A 17310-nucleotide genomic window follows, 5' to 3' on the forward strand; every position below is an offset into this window, starting at 1 on the left:
GGAAGAAAAAGGAAGCAAATTTAAGATGACCACTCTAAAATTAGATTTTAAAAACTTACAACTTTTCACATATGGAATGTAATTATTGAGGGGTCATCTTAAAATTTCAAGTGGTCTTGGATTCAGTGAAATATGGTTATAGTTAAAATGTCAGCCAAGACCATGGCTTTTTAATCTTGGTAATATGTGCACTTTTTATATGGCAAGACATTTTATTACAATCTAAGAACCTGCAAATTAAGTGAAATTTATCCTCCATTGCCTTACAAGTAACGCATACTACAAACATGTTTCCCAATTCAACTACATTTCACATGGTTCGAGACAGGACTGTAGAACTTGTATGGCTCCCAGCCATTTAGGAGCAGGGATCATGGGCTCAGGACGGGACGGGACACTTTGCCCAGGTCACCCCTCCCAACCCTGCCTGCTACAATCCACACTGCTGCTCCCCAAGCCTCGCTACTTCACTGTGCACCTAGATGCCCTGACTCACTCTGCTCCCTGACCATAAGTCCCATCACTGCACCACACTACTCAGGCACCCCAGGCTGTGGGCTCTCTTGGCACTGACCACTGTGCTGTGCTGTCCTATCCTCTGGGGCAGGGGCAGGAAGGGGAAGGGGAAGCTGGAAGGGGGAGGGGGTCCTCCTGCCAGCTGGACAGCTCTGGTTCAAGTTCAAGACATGGTATTCCCAATCACTATTATCCTCTGTATTATGCTGCCATTTAATACTACACTGCTGTTACACTAAGTACATTTCTGGAGGACAGCAGATACCTTTACAAGAATTATTCTTGCAATGGTCCTTGAGGTGAGAACAGTTCTTTCCATCATAGTCATCCGGACAGGCACAGTAATAATCTCCTCCTAGATCATAGCATTTAGCCCCATTCTGGCAAGGGTTAGGCTCACAGAAATCAATATCCATCTGCAATGAAGAGAGAGTAACTGTCACAAGCATTTCAATTTCTCTGTAAGCCGCATTATCTGTGTTGCTATAGATACGGATGATGTTATTTTATTGGGAAATTCAAGTATTAAAACACACCTATACTGCATTCCATTCTGCAATTTGAATCCCGACTGTGAAGTTATTTCAGTTTACAGTAGTAGCAGAGGTACTTGCCGGGAAGTTCCTTACCAGACTTAATAAAGGACATGTTTGCAATAACTTAGTTGGGTCAAAAAGCTAGAAGTGCAAGAAATTCATGAAGTTTACAGTGACTAAGCTAGGATCTTTCCTGATTAGCTGTCTACTATAGGTACATTCACCTACCAGGTAATAGAATGCCAATCTAATATTTACAGATTTGTGTGTGCAGTTGTTTGGCACCATTTCTTTGAGTCTTTAAAATTCCTCTATGGCTGCATCTCTCTCCTCCCATCCCCAGTGACAATAAGAATTTTCCTTACTAACACCATGAACATGCACATTTAAGCAAGATTATTTAAACTCTTTTTTGAATGTTAATCTGTTATGACTTAGAGTTAAAAACTGAACTTAAAACAAAAATGCACATGGAAACATTTACAGACACATCCTTTTAAGGAAACGATTCAGCTTATTAAGAGAGAGTTTGATGTCTACTGCATTTGCTTAAACCAGCCTTTGCTTGTTACATAGTGATATCCTTCCTATAAACTGCTATTCTCAAGGAGTTGTTCTCCTTTAGGAAAAGTTGTAAAATACTAATCCATTTTACTGTTCTCCTGTGAAAAGGGGAGATTTTTGTTAAATTCAGTACAGATTTTTCAATCTATGCCTGTAATTTAATGAAAGTTTAAATAGTCTGAATAACTCTATAAATAAAAAAGGGAGCAAAAAAACCTTAAACAGAAAATAAGAGAGTTCAAATAATGTAGGCATGCAGTTGAATTCAAAGCAGGATTCAATTCAAAGTAGATTATGAGAATACTTCTGGCAAGTTTTTTGTTATTTTGAAAAGCAGTTCATGAAGACTAAAAAACAAATTGAGAAATATGCCCAGATCTCTTCTATCAGAAGTTTCCATTTGTTTCTTTCCATTATTGTATATTTCCCAATACAACCTGGTACGGTTGCATCTGGAATCAGTGGAAGATGATTTCCTGCACACAATCTGCCAACTCACCCTACTAGTCAACAAATTTGCTAAAACTAATTGTGCGCTATTCAAGAAACCAGCTAAGGGCACAGCATTTAAATGGTGATACCCAGGTACAAACATCTGAGCCAACAGTAATTTTATCAGTTTAAGTAAGCTGTGGCCATTACCTGCAGCTCATTTTTAAGTCTGAAACAAAACCAGAATATTGTTGTAAAGCAAACATACTTTGGAAATAGGAATTAAGATGTCTTCTACCTTTGTCTATGTAGACTTTTGAAGCAGTCCCTTTCCTAAATTCTAGTTTACTAGCACTGGCCAATGTTGCTACACTAGTGATACTGACTGTGTAATGACTGCAAATTCTGGTAACTGCCTGAAAAATCAAAAGGTACTGTATGTTGATGGGAAATCATTTTTAGTGTAGTGTGAAGAGGACTGCACATCCTTCTTGGGGAAAAAGAAAAAATAGTCTCAGAAGCAATTTTAAAACTTATAAATACTTTTGTATTTAAGCACCAAAACCTGTTGTAAGCAAGCAACAGTGCTACACTTGATCTTAGCCTACAAATGGCTGAGAAGTGATACTACTACGATATCAAATTAAAGGCCTTGCCTCTGCCAACACTCATTACACAGGAGTATCTTTAAAAATATGAATAGTTTCACTGAAGTTAATGAGATTATTCTCAAATAAGCATGTGCTAGCAACAGTGCCTAACACATTTTAGTCTATCAAAAGAACATGGGTCTGCAAAAAGAAATGCAGGAAAAAAAATTATTTTTTTTAAATTGTTTATAGTATTGTTTCAAATTGTTGCAGAAATATCTGTAGTCTTAAAAAGACTTAAGGAACACTTCATAATCTTAAATACACTTAAAGATCCTATGTGTATGATTTATCCTTTACAGTTCTACACATTAGCCCACATCTTTAAACGTTACAGCCACTATGATACTACTGTACAACAAATTTGCTTATTCACATGGTGTATCACATAACAGCTGCATTAATCTGTAATGCTCTAGCCTTAGGTTGCTCTAATTTAAACCCGAGATATGTTTCTTTCCAGAACTCAATCCATCAAAGCTCTTACAGCAATTTCAACATAGCCCTCACCTCACAGAAAACTCCTGAGAAGCCCTGAGGACAAAGACAATGGAATCCATTAACCAGGTCTTCACAGCGTGCTCCGTTTTGACATGGATTGCTTGCACATTCATTTATTTCTATCTCACAGTTTTTTCCTATGAAACCACGAGGGCATAAGCAGTGGTAGCCATTCACCTCATCCTAGAGAAGAAAAAAAATGGGGAGGAAAAATTGTAAGGAAAGGTTTTTGTTTTGAGCGGGGAAAGGTTTGGGGCTTTCAAATTGACAATTTTATATATTGTATTTTTAAGTACCATATTTAATAGTGTATAGGTTGACCCTGGGTTTTCTGATGCAAAGTTAGGATGTTCATAGGCACAACGTATAAGTGGGGGCCGGGCTTGGCACTCTCCCCCACCAAGAGCGGTGATGCTTGGGCCACACCAGCCAAGAGCCCAGCCCTGTCCGCTGCGAGCGGTGCTGCTAAGCGCTGAGCCCAGGCCCATCCCATGAGCAGTGGCCAGGCTCAGCAGCACCGCTCACAGTAGACAGGGCCAGGCTTGGCACTCTGCTAGCATGGCCCCATCCCCTGCAAGCCTGGCACTGCTCACAGGGGATGGAGCCATGCCAGCTGCGCACCAAGCCTGTCCCCATCCCTAGTGAGCGGCGTCTCTCCAGCCGAGCACTGAGCCCAGTTCTATTCCATGCAGGCGGCTCTGGGTTCAGCATTCGGCTAGCACAGCCCCATTCCCTAGGATTAGCATCGGGCTCATGGGATGGGGCCACACCAGCCGAGCCTGGCCCCATCTGTTGTGAATGTCACTGCTGAGCAGTAAGCCTGGCACCACTGGCAGGGGACAGGGCTGGGCTCGGCCTCATCCCCTGTGAGCAGCACTGGGCTTGACGCTTGCCTGGTGCAGCCCCATCCCTTGCGAGTAGCACTGGTGTGGCCTAGGCAGCCCCGCTCATAGGGGATGGAGGCTACACCAACTGAGCGCCGAGCCCAGCCCCATCCCTGTCCCCGTCCTCTGTGAGCAGCACTTGGCTTGGCTGGCACAGCCCCATCCCCCACGAGTGGCACTGCCTGGGCCACACCAGGCAAAACACCAAGCACAGCACCGCTCACAGTGTACGTGGTTGAATTTTAAAGACTTAAAAACTGGACTTCAAACCTCGACTTATACACCATAAAATACAGTAGATGCAATACCCAACAGATTTTTGTTTCATGAACTACAAAAAGGAACCCACACAAAAGCACTAAAAAAAGCAGTTTTAGCCTCTCCCCACCTCATCTTCTCGCTCAGCTACTTGGCAGATTCATGTATTGTACTGAACCGACAAGAATTCCTGTTTAAGGGTTTACATTCAGTGCTTTTTCTATTTACAAATGCCTATGTGATTAATTTTACAAATAAGTTACCTTACAAGTACCTCCATGTTGACATTGTCCATGACAGTCATTAATATCTGTGGAAAAAAAGTAAGTACAATCATTAGCACTTACAGTAGAAGTTTTACTCTGAGTCTAAGGTAAGGATCTAGAATAAAAGTAGTAATACTAGTGACTCTTTTCTTTTTTCAAGGGCAGTATTTTGGTAAGATGCTCAGGTACAGTGCAACTTACAGGTACCTTACAAAAAAGGTATTCATGTGTAAGATCTGTCTGAACAAAATCAGCACCAATTTACTTTCACTATTTATTATCTCTTACACCAAAGCTGCAACATATTTTAAACTATACAATTCAGTATACAAGTTTTTTTTTTCCAGATTCTGAACAACACTTTGGCAGAATGCACCAAAATTTCCATTATGCTAACATGTGTACTCCCCCCCACATTCCAGTTTTAGCCTAATTTCAGAACTGAATACTAATGCTTTCTGCCCAAATCAGCCATTTAGCTGTAAACAGTAGTTCCAATTTACTGAAAGTTAGGAAAACTAGATATAGCCTTAAAAAAAAAAAAAAAAAAAAAAAGGGTTTTTTTTCCTCATTAAGAACTACACAATCATTATTTATGATGCAATCTTTTTAAAGCACAGTCTACCCTGTAGTCAATATATACAAACACACACACACACACACACACACAACCACAACCACACACACACACACACTAAAGAAATACTAACTGATATGACAATTTACTCCTTTCCATCCTGGAATGCAGTCACAGTAATATCCACCAATGAGATTTTTGCAAGAGTAAGCATTAAGACAAGGTTTCCCCTCACACTCATTAGCATCTGTGAAACAAGATAAAAGAAAGGAGAGAATAAAGAACAAACCCAGAAACAGATTTCCCTTGCACCAAGCAAAGCTTCCATGCAATGCAAGTATCAGTTACCAGAAACTATTTTAGTATTTTACTTATGTATGACACTAAGCCAGTTTAAATACACTGCAGCATCTCAATGCACATTCGTTCAGAGTCTGTCACATGCAAGTTGCATCAATTCTCCCTTACCCAAAACTTAACAGATAATGTTAGTTAGGGCAAGGGCCCAATTTCTGTCATCCTCATTACAATATCAGCCATTGCCACCATTAAACAGAAGCCACCGTCACCATTACTGTATTTTGAAACAGAATAGTACAGGCATCCTAGCAGATCTAACTGTATATAGGTCTACGCTCAAAAGCTTTAAAAAGGTGCTTTTTTTCCCCCCTCCTTTTCCCTGAGTTTAATTGTTATAAGTATTTAACAGGAGGTAAGACTCCATCAGCCAATGACTCATGGATTACAGCTTTACCCAGATATCTATTAGGGTACAATACAGCTAAGTAAGTACTTCTTTGAAAAAAGGATTGTAAGTGCAAAGTGCTGAACTGTCTTCAAGAGCCACAAAAAGCAATTACTCACCAAGCTGACAGGTTGCTCCGATCCACTGCTGTGGACAGATACACTCAAATCCATTAACACGATCAATACAGGTCCCCCCACGAGCACAAGGGTTAGATGCGCATTCATCAATATCTGTGAAATAAAAGTGGTCTCTCAGGTAATTTTGGAAAGTAAGGAAAGATTTTCAGGCATCTGTAGGGAGAGTTGTGACTAAATCCTCTGTACTGCCTGGAAAATATCTACCCATTTTTACTGAAGTGTGGAAAACAATTTGGGAATTTTTATCAGCATAGCATAGGTCATGGGTCCAGACACAGCAACCCACTGTTCCATTTCTGTAGTCTGCTGCTCTGTATTGTTCCAGCTTCTCCTTAATAAAGGCTTAAAAAAACCCAAAAAACACTCTTTCTAGGATGTGGATCTTGCCATTTGTTTAAACACAATTGGACAACTGTACACTACTGTGTACATCTTGTTTTCTGAAGTTCACAATGATCTCACCATCCACTTAAAGCCAGAAGATTCACTGAATTCACCAGCAAATTTGAAGAGGTGTAGGCACTCCTCTTAAGTGACCTGCATTGCTATCATACTTCAAATTCCTAGTTCTGGATCAGAACACCTTTGTATTGGGCCCAATACAAACAAGGAAGAAAAAAAAAAAAATACTGCTTTTGCCCTAAAGATAAAGCAGATCAATGCAGGTAGATGGGAATGCAGGCAGTCCAAATCTTTCCAAGGGCAAAAGAATTAGTAGACCCTAGTCACAGTAATCATTTAAATAAGACAACAGTGGCTACAGAGATACCCCACACCCGGACTCGTCTAAATGGAACATGTGCTGTAGTAGGGGATTTAAGTCATCTCTAATTGGCTGTCCAAATTGTACCATTTTAAAATAATATATTGCAAATTTTCTTGCAAAAATTAAACAGCCCTTACCTAATAAAGTCTATTGCAATACTGAAATGATTAATTTGTGTATTCAAAATAAATTTTCAGGTGGTATATATACACCACATGCTGTGTTAAATGAAGCCAGCATCATGGTTTAGGACTAAAGGTTGAAGAAATTGCAGGGGTATTGAACATGTAGGCCACACATGGAGTCACTTCATCTGACCCACCTGGCTTCCAGCGAGATACTGGAACTTGTGGGGGGGGACAGCCTGCTGTAGCATTCAGGGCCCTCTGCCCATGCCAGTAGGGATGTAAGCAATGAGCCTGGCTTGCTACCACCATCCCCAGACCTCTTCCCCAGACTCGCCATCTCCTCCAGATGCCTGTCCCCACCCAAAGACCCCTCACTCCACCTGGCAGATTCTTTATGGGCCCTGGCTAGACCTGGCCCATAAAAGAACCCCGCTGTTCAGATTCAGCCTGGGACCCCAGACAAATCTGACACCCCAACTATACTGCATCAAATTTGTTTCTTTCAGTGTGTTCTTATATTTCAAAACCACTTAGATACTAAACCAGATGTCTTTTGTGTAGTGGTTATATATTGGTGGCTTTGCCACTATCCCTATGATGTTATTCTATCTACCTCACTGCATGACATATTCATCAGAGAAAAACCACCTATCAAGCCTTTCAACCCGACGTGTCAAAATCAACAGCAGTTTGTACCTACCAACAGCACATGTTGGTCCGCTCCACCCTGGTGGACAGTGGCATTTGAAGCCAGATGAGATTTCATGGCAGATCCCACCATTAGCACAGGGATTAGATACACAAGCATGCTCCGCTAAAAAGGTAAAAGAAAAGAAAGTCTTCCTCAATACTGTCTTACCCATTTGACCACCAACTATGGTTTGATTAGATTTTTTCACTAGGTATCTTTTCATTTGTTCTAACTCGCTAGCAGCATAAAAATGAGTGAGATGCCTGCAATGATGAGAAACTTGTATTCTCCTTTTCTTAGCTGCCGAGATGAGAAGCATGCTGGATTCCTTTTAGGAAAGTGAACCAGGATTCTGCTCAGGTGGTACCATCTTATATATCAGCCTCTCCAATTCATGCATGTACTAAAAAGCAAGAGGCAGACTATCCAACATGCCAGAACATGCTTGCAGTGAGAGGTTGTTTCTGATCACTTACTTCCTCTCCCCACATATACAGCTCCTGCTGCCAGGTCAACCTCTGAGCTGCTCCAGTGCCTTCCTTTCCTAAAATTCACTTAGCAGCCAAACCTGATGAAGAATGCCTTGCATTCAAAAGCTTGTCTAACTTTATCCTGCCCACATAGTTGGTTCAGTAAAATATAACACCCCCCGCAAAAGAAATCCTTGCCTCTCAATTCCCAGATTAAATCACAGATACAATAAATCGCTCTAATATTACCAATGCCATGTATAGCATTCTGAAAGCCCCAAGTTCAAGTGAGGCAGCTTTAACCTACATTGTAGCTTCACTCTGCTGCTGTTCCTTGAGAAAGAACAGCAGAACTAGATCTGTGTATCTAACCAACGCAGCAAGGCACTGCATTGCTTTAGAAGATTTAAATTAAGTTTTACAGAAATTGTATGTCTTAGGTATTTAACGTTTAGCAGGGAAACTTTTCCAGCCATCACTGGCAACTGGCTTTCAGTCTGTCCTACAAAGGGCTTACCTATGTCTTGTATTAGTTTAATTGTTCCTGCAAGTCAGGTGCTCATAGGAAAAAGAAGTGATCCAATTACAACAGCTCACAAAACCCTAAACCTGTAGCAATTATAGCTTTAAAAAAATCATGGTACTGGACGTGACATGCATTTTGAGCCCTTACCTAAACAACCAGAAATTTTCCCTACATTTCTTAACAAAGTGGAAAATATTATAACTTATTGAACAAGTGCAGCTAATTCTGGATTTATTCTACCAAATCAGAGGCCCATACAGCACTATGGCAGGAACAAACCTATAACCTAACAAGCTTGCCATCTAATATTCACATGAATGAACTAACAAGTAGGAGGGAGAGAAGGGAAGTGCTAAGGTGAAAGCACAGGAGACATCATTTCCTCCATCTGCATCCCTGATGACTCCTAAGCAGCAGATTTGAAAGTTCAGAGGTGCTGTGTTTATGTATGTATTAGATTCATAGGCTGCCCTGTCTGACAAAGGCTCAGGACACCTTAAAAATGTAAACATTGTTCTGTGATCAGACACAGGTATAGCAAATGGAAGAGCAGTATAAAATACCCAGTTGACAGTTCAAAGCGGAGCAACTGCAATGGATGAGGATGCACAGAAATTGAGGTGGTAAAATATATGAAATTCTGCATATGTGCAGTGGGAGAAAGTAACAAACTGAGCAAGATGTAAAAAGGGGCAAAGGTAAGAGCACAGGGAGGAGAGAAAAATTTAGAGATGTTGCCAGAAGAGTCAAAGCAATACCAAACGAAAATATAGTCTCAAGTGTGAAGTGTGTCAAGAAACCAAAAGATAAAAGATACAGCATGATACTAACTGTGGGAAAAAGGAAGAGATTTTCAGTGCTGTGCTGCATGAGCACGTAGCAGTTAGACTGTAGTCAGAGGGTTACAACAGAATTACCGTTGAAAGGTCTCCTCCACTTTGAGGAACAGAGCTTTTATCTAAATTGTCTAGAATAAACTAGATTTAGGATTACTCCATAGCAGCGCTCAATCTCCATATCCAAAAGTGGTCCTCGCTCAACATGATGTTAAACCAAATTGTTCTATTGTTTTGTAAGAAGTGTGCAATTACTTTTCATTAGAATGAAGGTTAATGGGAATTCTTGCCCAAAATAAGCTACAAAAGGTCCTGTCCTTTTCTTCAAAGAAAGTCAGAATGCCTCTCCAGGTAATGTCCCATGTTACTTCAGTTATCGGGGTGGCAGTGACTCCAACAAAAACTTGCCACACCTTTAAGCAACAATGGAAGATGGGAAGAGAGTGGTAGGAGAAAAAAAAATTATGCCTGTACTGACTTCCTAGAAGAACATAACATGATTTAATTCTTGGATGGAGGGAACGTTAGGAGATGCAGTCGAGGCCTAAACCAAACCCTATTGAATTTAGTGGAAGATTTTCTCTTGCTATCAATAGTCTTTGAATTAAGCAAGCTAAGAGGGGAGACAAGCTAACAGAAACACGGATGCTCTTCCCCCTAGAGCAGCGGTTCCCAACCCTGGGTTGTGACCCAAGTGAGGGTCGCAGGGGCAATGCCATCGGAGCTGCACAGAAAGGATGAGCCATACCATGTGCTGGGAGCTCCCAGCAGTGGGGCATGGAAAAAAAACACCAAAAAACCCCCCAAAAAACTGGTCAGGATCCACTGCTCTAGAGAGACCCGCTTTTTGCTTCCCAAGAGCAAGAGAGAATCTGGGAGCGACCATTTGCAGTGTTCATGCTCAAAAGCTCCTCCTTTTTGTAAAATAGGTTGGGGGCTTTGGGGTGGATCTCTAAATTGCCTGCTGATTTTTTCCTACAGAATATGACCCAGAGTGCTCCAAATCTTTGACAAGAAGTTCAGATTCAAGTAGATGCATGCTATGGTCATTAGTACCAATTTCACAATTCTTTCCAGAGTAACCGTCCGGGCAAGCACAGCGATATTCATCTGGTTCTGTATTCATACAGGTTCCGCCATTCAGACAGGGGTGATGATTTCCACAGTAGTTTAAATCTAGATTAGAGAAGATGAAGAAACATGTCAGTTGATAAGTAAAACAAATCCCAAAGTCACTGTTCCTGTACCTAGTTAGACTGCAGGCAGGCATACAATGCCCTCCTGACTTGAGTAACATTATGTCTCCCCGCCCCTCTCCTTTTAATCCAATTTAACTTCAAGTCATCAATCACTAGCTAACCTGTCAACTCATGGCTCTCCAAGGAATAAGCAAGGGGATGAACAAGAGACAACTGCAAAAGTAAAAGGGTGAATGCATCATTCCAAACCTCTTCCTTAAAACTTCTGTTACTGATGATTGTTAAGCAACCCTCTACCATAAAAAGAGTTAGTAACAGATGTAGGCAAATAATTATATACTTGCAAAAAAACAGTTAATAATTTACCAATTAATCATGCAATTTTCTTAATTTTTCCTGTAAATTAATGTTAAGTACCTTTGTTACACAGCAGACCACCCCAGTTGGTTTCACAATTACATTGCCATGGTTCATTACAGCTCCCATGAGCACAGCCTGGGTAACGGACACACTCATCACAGAACTGTCCTTGCCAACCATAATGACACCTAAGATGTAAGTGCACAGTAAACGTTAGCAACATGATGCTTAATTATCTGCAATACAGGTATTCAGTGTTACATTTACCATTCATTATTTAAGCAAAGTTGATTGTTCAACACATAACAAAATATTTAAGTGGTATTATTGGGGAGGGGCATGGAGGAGTTGCTTTAAGAGCTGGCATACCACTTGTAGTGGGCAAATTGTACCACATCTTTATTACAACTCACCAGGCACATAAGAAATTCTCTCCCAAAACATCAAAATATATTTTAAACAATACACATATGCACTTGTCCTTTTACAACAAAACTAGTCTTTACACAATTAGATATAAACACGCTTCACATTAATTAAAAATGATGGGTTGTATAAAAAGTTCAATTAACTGAAGTGAAAATTGCAGTCTCTTTTACCAGATAAAGAGGCATACTTGTATTTTTTTCTGTGAAGATGGTTTGCAAGAGATTAGCCAATTCGTTTTCAAGTACTACATATATTTCAAGACCTGGGGGTGGTCAAAGATGCAGCTGTCATGTCAATTTTCTCAGCGTTATTTTAAGAACTCTTTCTACAGATTTAGTCTATTATGTTCCCACTGTTTTTCAAGTGCTTATTTTAGGGTCTTTATTTGAAACAAAAGAAGTCATGCATATTTGAAAGAGACAACAATAAAGAGCAATTAAAATATTTAGTTAATTTAAAAAAGACTGTGGTTTAATATCTTTTCACCTGTTTCTTAATAAACAATTATCCTTTAGATCATGTTGTCTGTAAGCATGCACTCATAGGGTTCAGAAATCTGCAAGTGAACTAGCTGCTTGCTCCATAGGAAATACTTAAAAACTTAAGTCTGACTTTTGAATCCTTGTTTTCTAGATGCGCTCTCTGAAAGAGTAACTATAGCTTAGAATTTCCAAAAAGACAGGTATGCCACCTAAGATAACCACCAATATACAGGATAAATCTTGTCCCTAGCTCAGATAGTCTTTAAAAATGGTATTTAATTGAATTAAAATTGTGCGTTTAAACACTTGCATTGAATAAGCTTTATGACGTCCAGAAATTAGAAAAATCTCTATTACACAATATTGCCCCGATGATATTTATAAAACAACGCAAAATCTACAGTCTAAGTAGTAGCCTAAAATAGAGCTGTACCAATAAAACATGCGACATGCAAAAAAACTCAGTAAGTTAAAAAGAAGTTAGACTTTAGACTATCACTTTTGAGGCTCTGTACACCACTGCTTAGTGGAAGAAGAATTAGTAGTAAAGCTACATTCATTCATGTAAACCTCCATGTCCCATTATCAGCATCCTTTGAGAAATGCAATAAAAGAATGGGGCTAACATTTGAAGCTGTCTTGGTGGGGAAGGGGGAAGAATGCAGAAATAGGGCAGCCTGGTTCACTGCATTAAAAACACAAACAACAAACTAACCCTCAGGCTGTTGTATAATGCATATTAATACAAATGATTTACTTAAAACTAAGCGCTGGGTCTTTCACACTTAGCCACATGAAGGGGAAACCTCCCCCCTCCCAAAACTGCATTTTCTACTTCTGTTGCAAACTCTATCAAACTGTAGGGATTAATACCTCTGTGCTCAGTCTATTTTCAGGGACACGGCGTTTAATTCAAACAACAAAAAGGTGCAGATAAATAGGTGTTGCTAGAGGCTTTCCCAAGTATATGAAATCTAAGACAGCAGCTCTCTCCTGTATAATTAATATTTTATCAGCAAGTGAAGTGCATGTACAAGTTGGAAAACTAATTCTTTTCCTCTAACTGGTACCAATTACACAGCCATAGTAGAGCCTTTTCCAGTAGTAGGACACTCAAAAATGGTATGGTAAGGCCTGTATAAATTTCTTCCAGTAACTTAAGTTGGTGCAATGCATATTACAGCACTTTCAGTTTGGATAACATTGTTTATTATTGCCAAAAGGCAGTATTTTAATTAAGTTGATATCTAGTCTTTGATTAAAGCTGCATGTCAGCGTAACTATGACAAAGTGTGAATCTTGGTTTGGAACTATTCCAGCAATTGCTTTTTAATTGGGCTGTGAGAAATTAAAACGTTCCCTCTCAAGTAGAATAAACTGATTAATCAATTATGCTAAATAATTTGTATAGGTGTCCTAGAAGAGTGTAAAGAGGGCAAGATTTTTTCTAAAAAAATTGGACAGATTTTTTTTTAGCACTAGTAAAACTACACAAAAAAAGGTAAAATTTGGTAGGAAAGGGTTACTAATAGTTCATCTGATGGAAACAAAGTTTACAGTTAAAGTTAAGTTACCACTATACCCCAGGGTAATCATTTCTACAAGCTAGAAGCAGTCCAACCAAAGGAACACAGTGTTTACAAGTCAAAAGGTTACTATGTGGTAAGCTGATCCATCTTCAGTTTACAAGGAAGAATAAATTAGGATTTCCTCTCAAACAGGAAGTCTGGTCGCATCCTACATTAGCAGGTGCTAGAACAGCTTTAATTCCACTTCCTTCTTGAGAAAGATAATGTTTACATGGGTCTCGACTCACTCCTGAAATAAAAATGCACTCAAACTGAGAAACTTACTCCGAAGGCTGTGGTTTAAAATGGAGAGTCATGGCAAATCACAAGGTTCAGAGGTTCACTAATCTATTATGAAAAAAATCTAAAAATGGGGAAGAAGAAAGCTACATTTAGAAAACATTAAATTTCTCTCTTGAAGTACTAGGTATTTGAAGAAGGGCCAAAGGGAACTCTTATATGAACAAGCAGTGGACTAGAAATTTTTAAAAGTGTATTTTGCCATAGTGACTGGTTGAGCGTATTTGAAGTTTCCCCAATTCAAAGATAATTTTATGATCTTAACATGGTATAACGTTTTTTCTATGTAAAGAAAAACTCCCATTGTTGTAATGGGGGACGTGAAGAAAAGCCAGCATCTATCCAGTCATTCTCTCTTCCCGTTCTTCCAATTTTACTAGTACTATCTCCTCTTTTTGACCATGGCGATATAAAAACAAATCAGAGATAGCTTAATCTCAGCTTCTGCAGCGTTACTCACAGTACAAAGGAACCTACCATAAATAGACTGTTATAGTTTTGTAATTTCCTGGAGGAAGGTTGAATAATAGGCATCTGGTTTCAGACCAAATAAGTTCCTTCGGGTCAAGATTAAGAACAAGCAAATTAGGATGCTCTTTAGTCACTTCTAAGATGCCAAGAGGTCTACCAACCTGCTTGGCTGCCCTCAAAACCTAAACGGACTGCAGGGAAACTTGGCTAAATAGAAATCTACAGGCTAGATATTAAGCTAAAAAGATCAGTATCACCAAAATACACTGAGTTTCCACAAACTTCAATAAACAGTAACCAAGCCAAACAACTGTGGAATAACTAAATGTATAGACATTTTCAGCTAGAGTTGCTGAAGTTTCATCAATACATTTCAGTTTGTATAAAAGTAGCTTGTTGCATTACATGTCAATTGTAGTAGCTAAACGAGGGCTGACAGCCACTACGCTTAACGTGCGTGTTCAAACAGCAAATGCAAGGCCAAAATATCCCACAAGAGACAGCGGAACAGCACACACAGTATTCAGAAAACCGCAGCATCTGAACAAATCCAGTGGAAAACGCATTAAAAAGGGGGAGGTGACATGGTAGATGCGTCTCAATCCTTTTGACTGATGTAGAATATTAAAGCCACGCCTACGATAACCATAGAAACATAGAAAATAGTGTTGAAGGGACCTCAGGAAATCAGCTATTCCATCCTCCTGCCAAAGGGAGCATCATACATACACTGAAGCATTCCTGACAAATTTGTTTCACTTGCTCTTAAAAAACCTCCAGTGATGGAGATTCCACAGTGTCTCTGGCTGATCCACTTTAGTGCTCGACTATCCTAACTGAAAGCTCCCCAACCACTATTTAAGCCAATTGCTCCATAACTGCACCTTTTAAAACCTCCCCCTTTGCAGTAACCTTAAGACAGTTCCCTTCAGTCTCCGCCAAATTAAAACAAGCCCCTTGTTTTTAAACTGTCCTATAATTTTTTTTAAAAATACTGAAGATATTGGGAGTCAAGACCCAGTTTTTAGAAGCATGAGTTAATGAAAAGGAGGAAAAAAAATTATCAAAAAGAAACAGGACACAAAGAAGTGTCCACACATATAATGTAAGGTATTAAATGTGTACTTTAGGTGCCAACATGTCTACTCAGCTACTGCTGCACAGACAACGGCTAAAATGCTAAACACCGGATGATTTAGGATCTTATTTTTCCAAGATAATGTAAGATCTTGCATTAAACTCAGCACTGATAAAAGTGGTTCAGTACTCAGAAATAATCCCTAATGCTTAAAGCTTGTACAAAATTTCACCAGACATTTGCAATTAGTTCCCTTAACTAAATTAAACTTGGTAGGTGGAAGTCCCCACCAACTGTAACACACACCAACTGCCTTACACGATACAGGGTGAAAAATAAGTCTACCATATATTGCAACTAATTTTTGGTTTCACTCCTAACCACATAGATTTGTGAAAGTCAGGATATAGTGGCGCAATTCTCTCCCCCAGGAGGGAATTACTGGAATTTAAATTTCACTTAAAAGACTTCACATCTGACAACTGAGCAGAAGGAGTTTTGACAAGTTTGGATCTGGCTTTGGCTAGGAGTTCACGCTGTGGTATTTCAAGCCCCAATGATGGCAAGTGTTTCCAAAGCAAACAAAAAACAACCAAAAACTCCCAACCCCACTAAGAACTATGGCCTATCTTTGGGTGGAAACAGATGTCTTTGATGTCTTATTTGTGCTGCCGTAATTTTTTTTTTTTTAAAACAGTAGGAACACTGAACAAATAGATGCCCTTACCCTTTGCTGCACCACACAACAGGAAAAAAACCCAAAACAAAAGAGTGGTGTAACAAAAGGTAGGAACAGATCCTGCCGCTTTATTGTGTTGGATGTCTGAGATTTTTGTGGCGCAAGAAAGCACTTTTCTCCCCTGCTCCAAACCCACACTTGTTGGTTTGGATCAGCTGGGAAGATCCTACTGACCCTTGTCCCACACAGCCAAGGGTGGGACAAGGGGTGGTGTGTGTTTTGCCCAGTGACATGCATGGGTTGCACGTAACACATCACAGCACAGCTGATCTGCTCCATTTGGAGATGGCTATTTTTAGCTTTAAAGTAAATTTTTTTTTTTTTTAAGGTCAGAAAATAGAGTAAGGCTGGATCTAGAGTACTTAAAATTCACCTCTGAAGTTTACTAATCTATTTTCATAATGTAACAAAATTAAAAGATTTAAGGAACTTTCTGCTGATTAGAGTCAGGTTAAAACTGCAACATATTAATACAGATACAAAGAATCCTGCTTAACAGGTGCCACTATAACATTTATAATCCAGTGTCCCAAGAGCAAGTCGCCTTTTTGGCTCTGGAAAGGAAAGCTATGACAACTCTTTTGGTCAATACATTTCAAAAAAGCGGAAGGAACCCAACACTTCCCAAGGCTGGGATTAAGCACTTGAGCCCAAAATGAAAATCCTAGCGAGAACATCAGTAGGATGCAATTTTGAGAGAGAATGCAAGTATTTAAAACAAAACAACTTTTCTCCCTCCTGGTGACCTCACACATCCTGTAAGAGAGCAGCAAAGATCATAACTTTTGCCTTGTTGTTTACATGTGTGATTTATTTAAACAGCCTTCCTGACAAAGACTGAAGTTCTCCTGCACAAACTTCAATTACTAACTTCAGCCAAAACACTCAGGATGGGAAAACAAAGGAGAACCAGTGACGCTAACAACAGAAACGAAATGCATCACTCAGTGTGTGGGGGTGGGAAATAGTCTAGTCAAATAGAGAACCACTAAATTTTCTAATGACGTGCACAGGATGGTGTTGTATGGGACAGAACAATAGCCATGTATTAGTTATTTACTTAAAATAGCTATAAGAAAGTCTGTTTAATCTTTTAAAAGTGTAACTGCTACGTATTAAGAGATCACTTGGCCTAATTATTAGAATAAAAAGAGACCAGGATTCAAATTTTAACTACTATTATAGTACTAGATCACTA

The 17310-nt window shown here is 39.5% G+C and overlaps 1 protein-coding gene across 1 annotated transcript in view; it reads right to left on the minus strand.

The window, feature by feature from the left end:
- JAG2 (jagged 2) overlaps positions 1–17310 on the minus strand; it is a 62907-nt gene that overhangs the window by 19328 nt on the left and 26269 nt on the right. The window contains exons 5-12 of the mRNA XM_019551163.1: positions 11103–11233; positions 10543–10662; positions 7664–7777; positions 6049–6162; positions 5318–5431; positions 4605–4651; positions 3209–3382; positions 782–932 (exon numbers count right to left, since the gene is read on the minus strand). Of these exons, the coding sequence (XP_019406708.1) occupies positions 782–932; positions 3209–3382; positions 4605–4651; positions 5318–5431; positions 6049–6162; positions 7664–7777; positions 10543–10662; positions 11103–11233 (965 nt within the window). The remainder of the gene's footprint in view (positions 1–781; positions 933–3208; positions 3383–4604; positions 4652–5317; positions 5432–6048; positions 6163–7663; positions 7778–10542; positions 10663–11102; positions 11234–17310) is intronic.

The sequence above is a fragment of the Crocodylus porosus genome, unplaced genomic scaffold (genome assembly GCF_001723895.1).
Source record: "Crocodylus porosus isolate Cpor-Errol unplaced genomic scaffold, CroPor_comp1, whole genome shotgun sequence".
Classification (NCBI taxonomy): Eukaryota; Metazoa; Chordata; order Crocodylia; family Crocodylidae; genus Crocodylus; species Crocodylus porosus.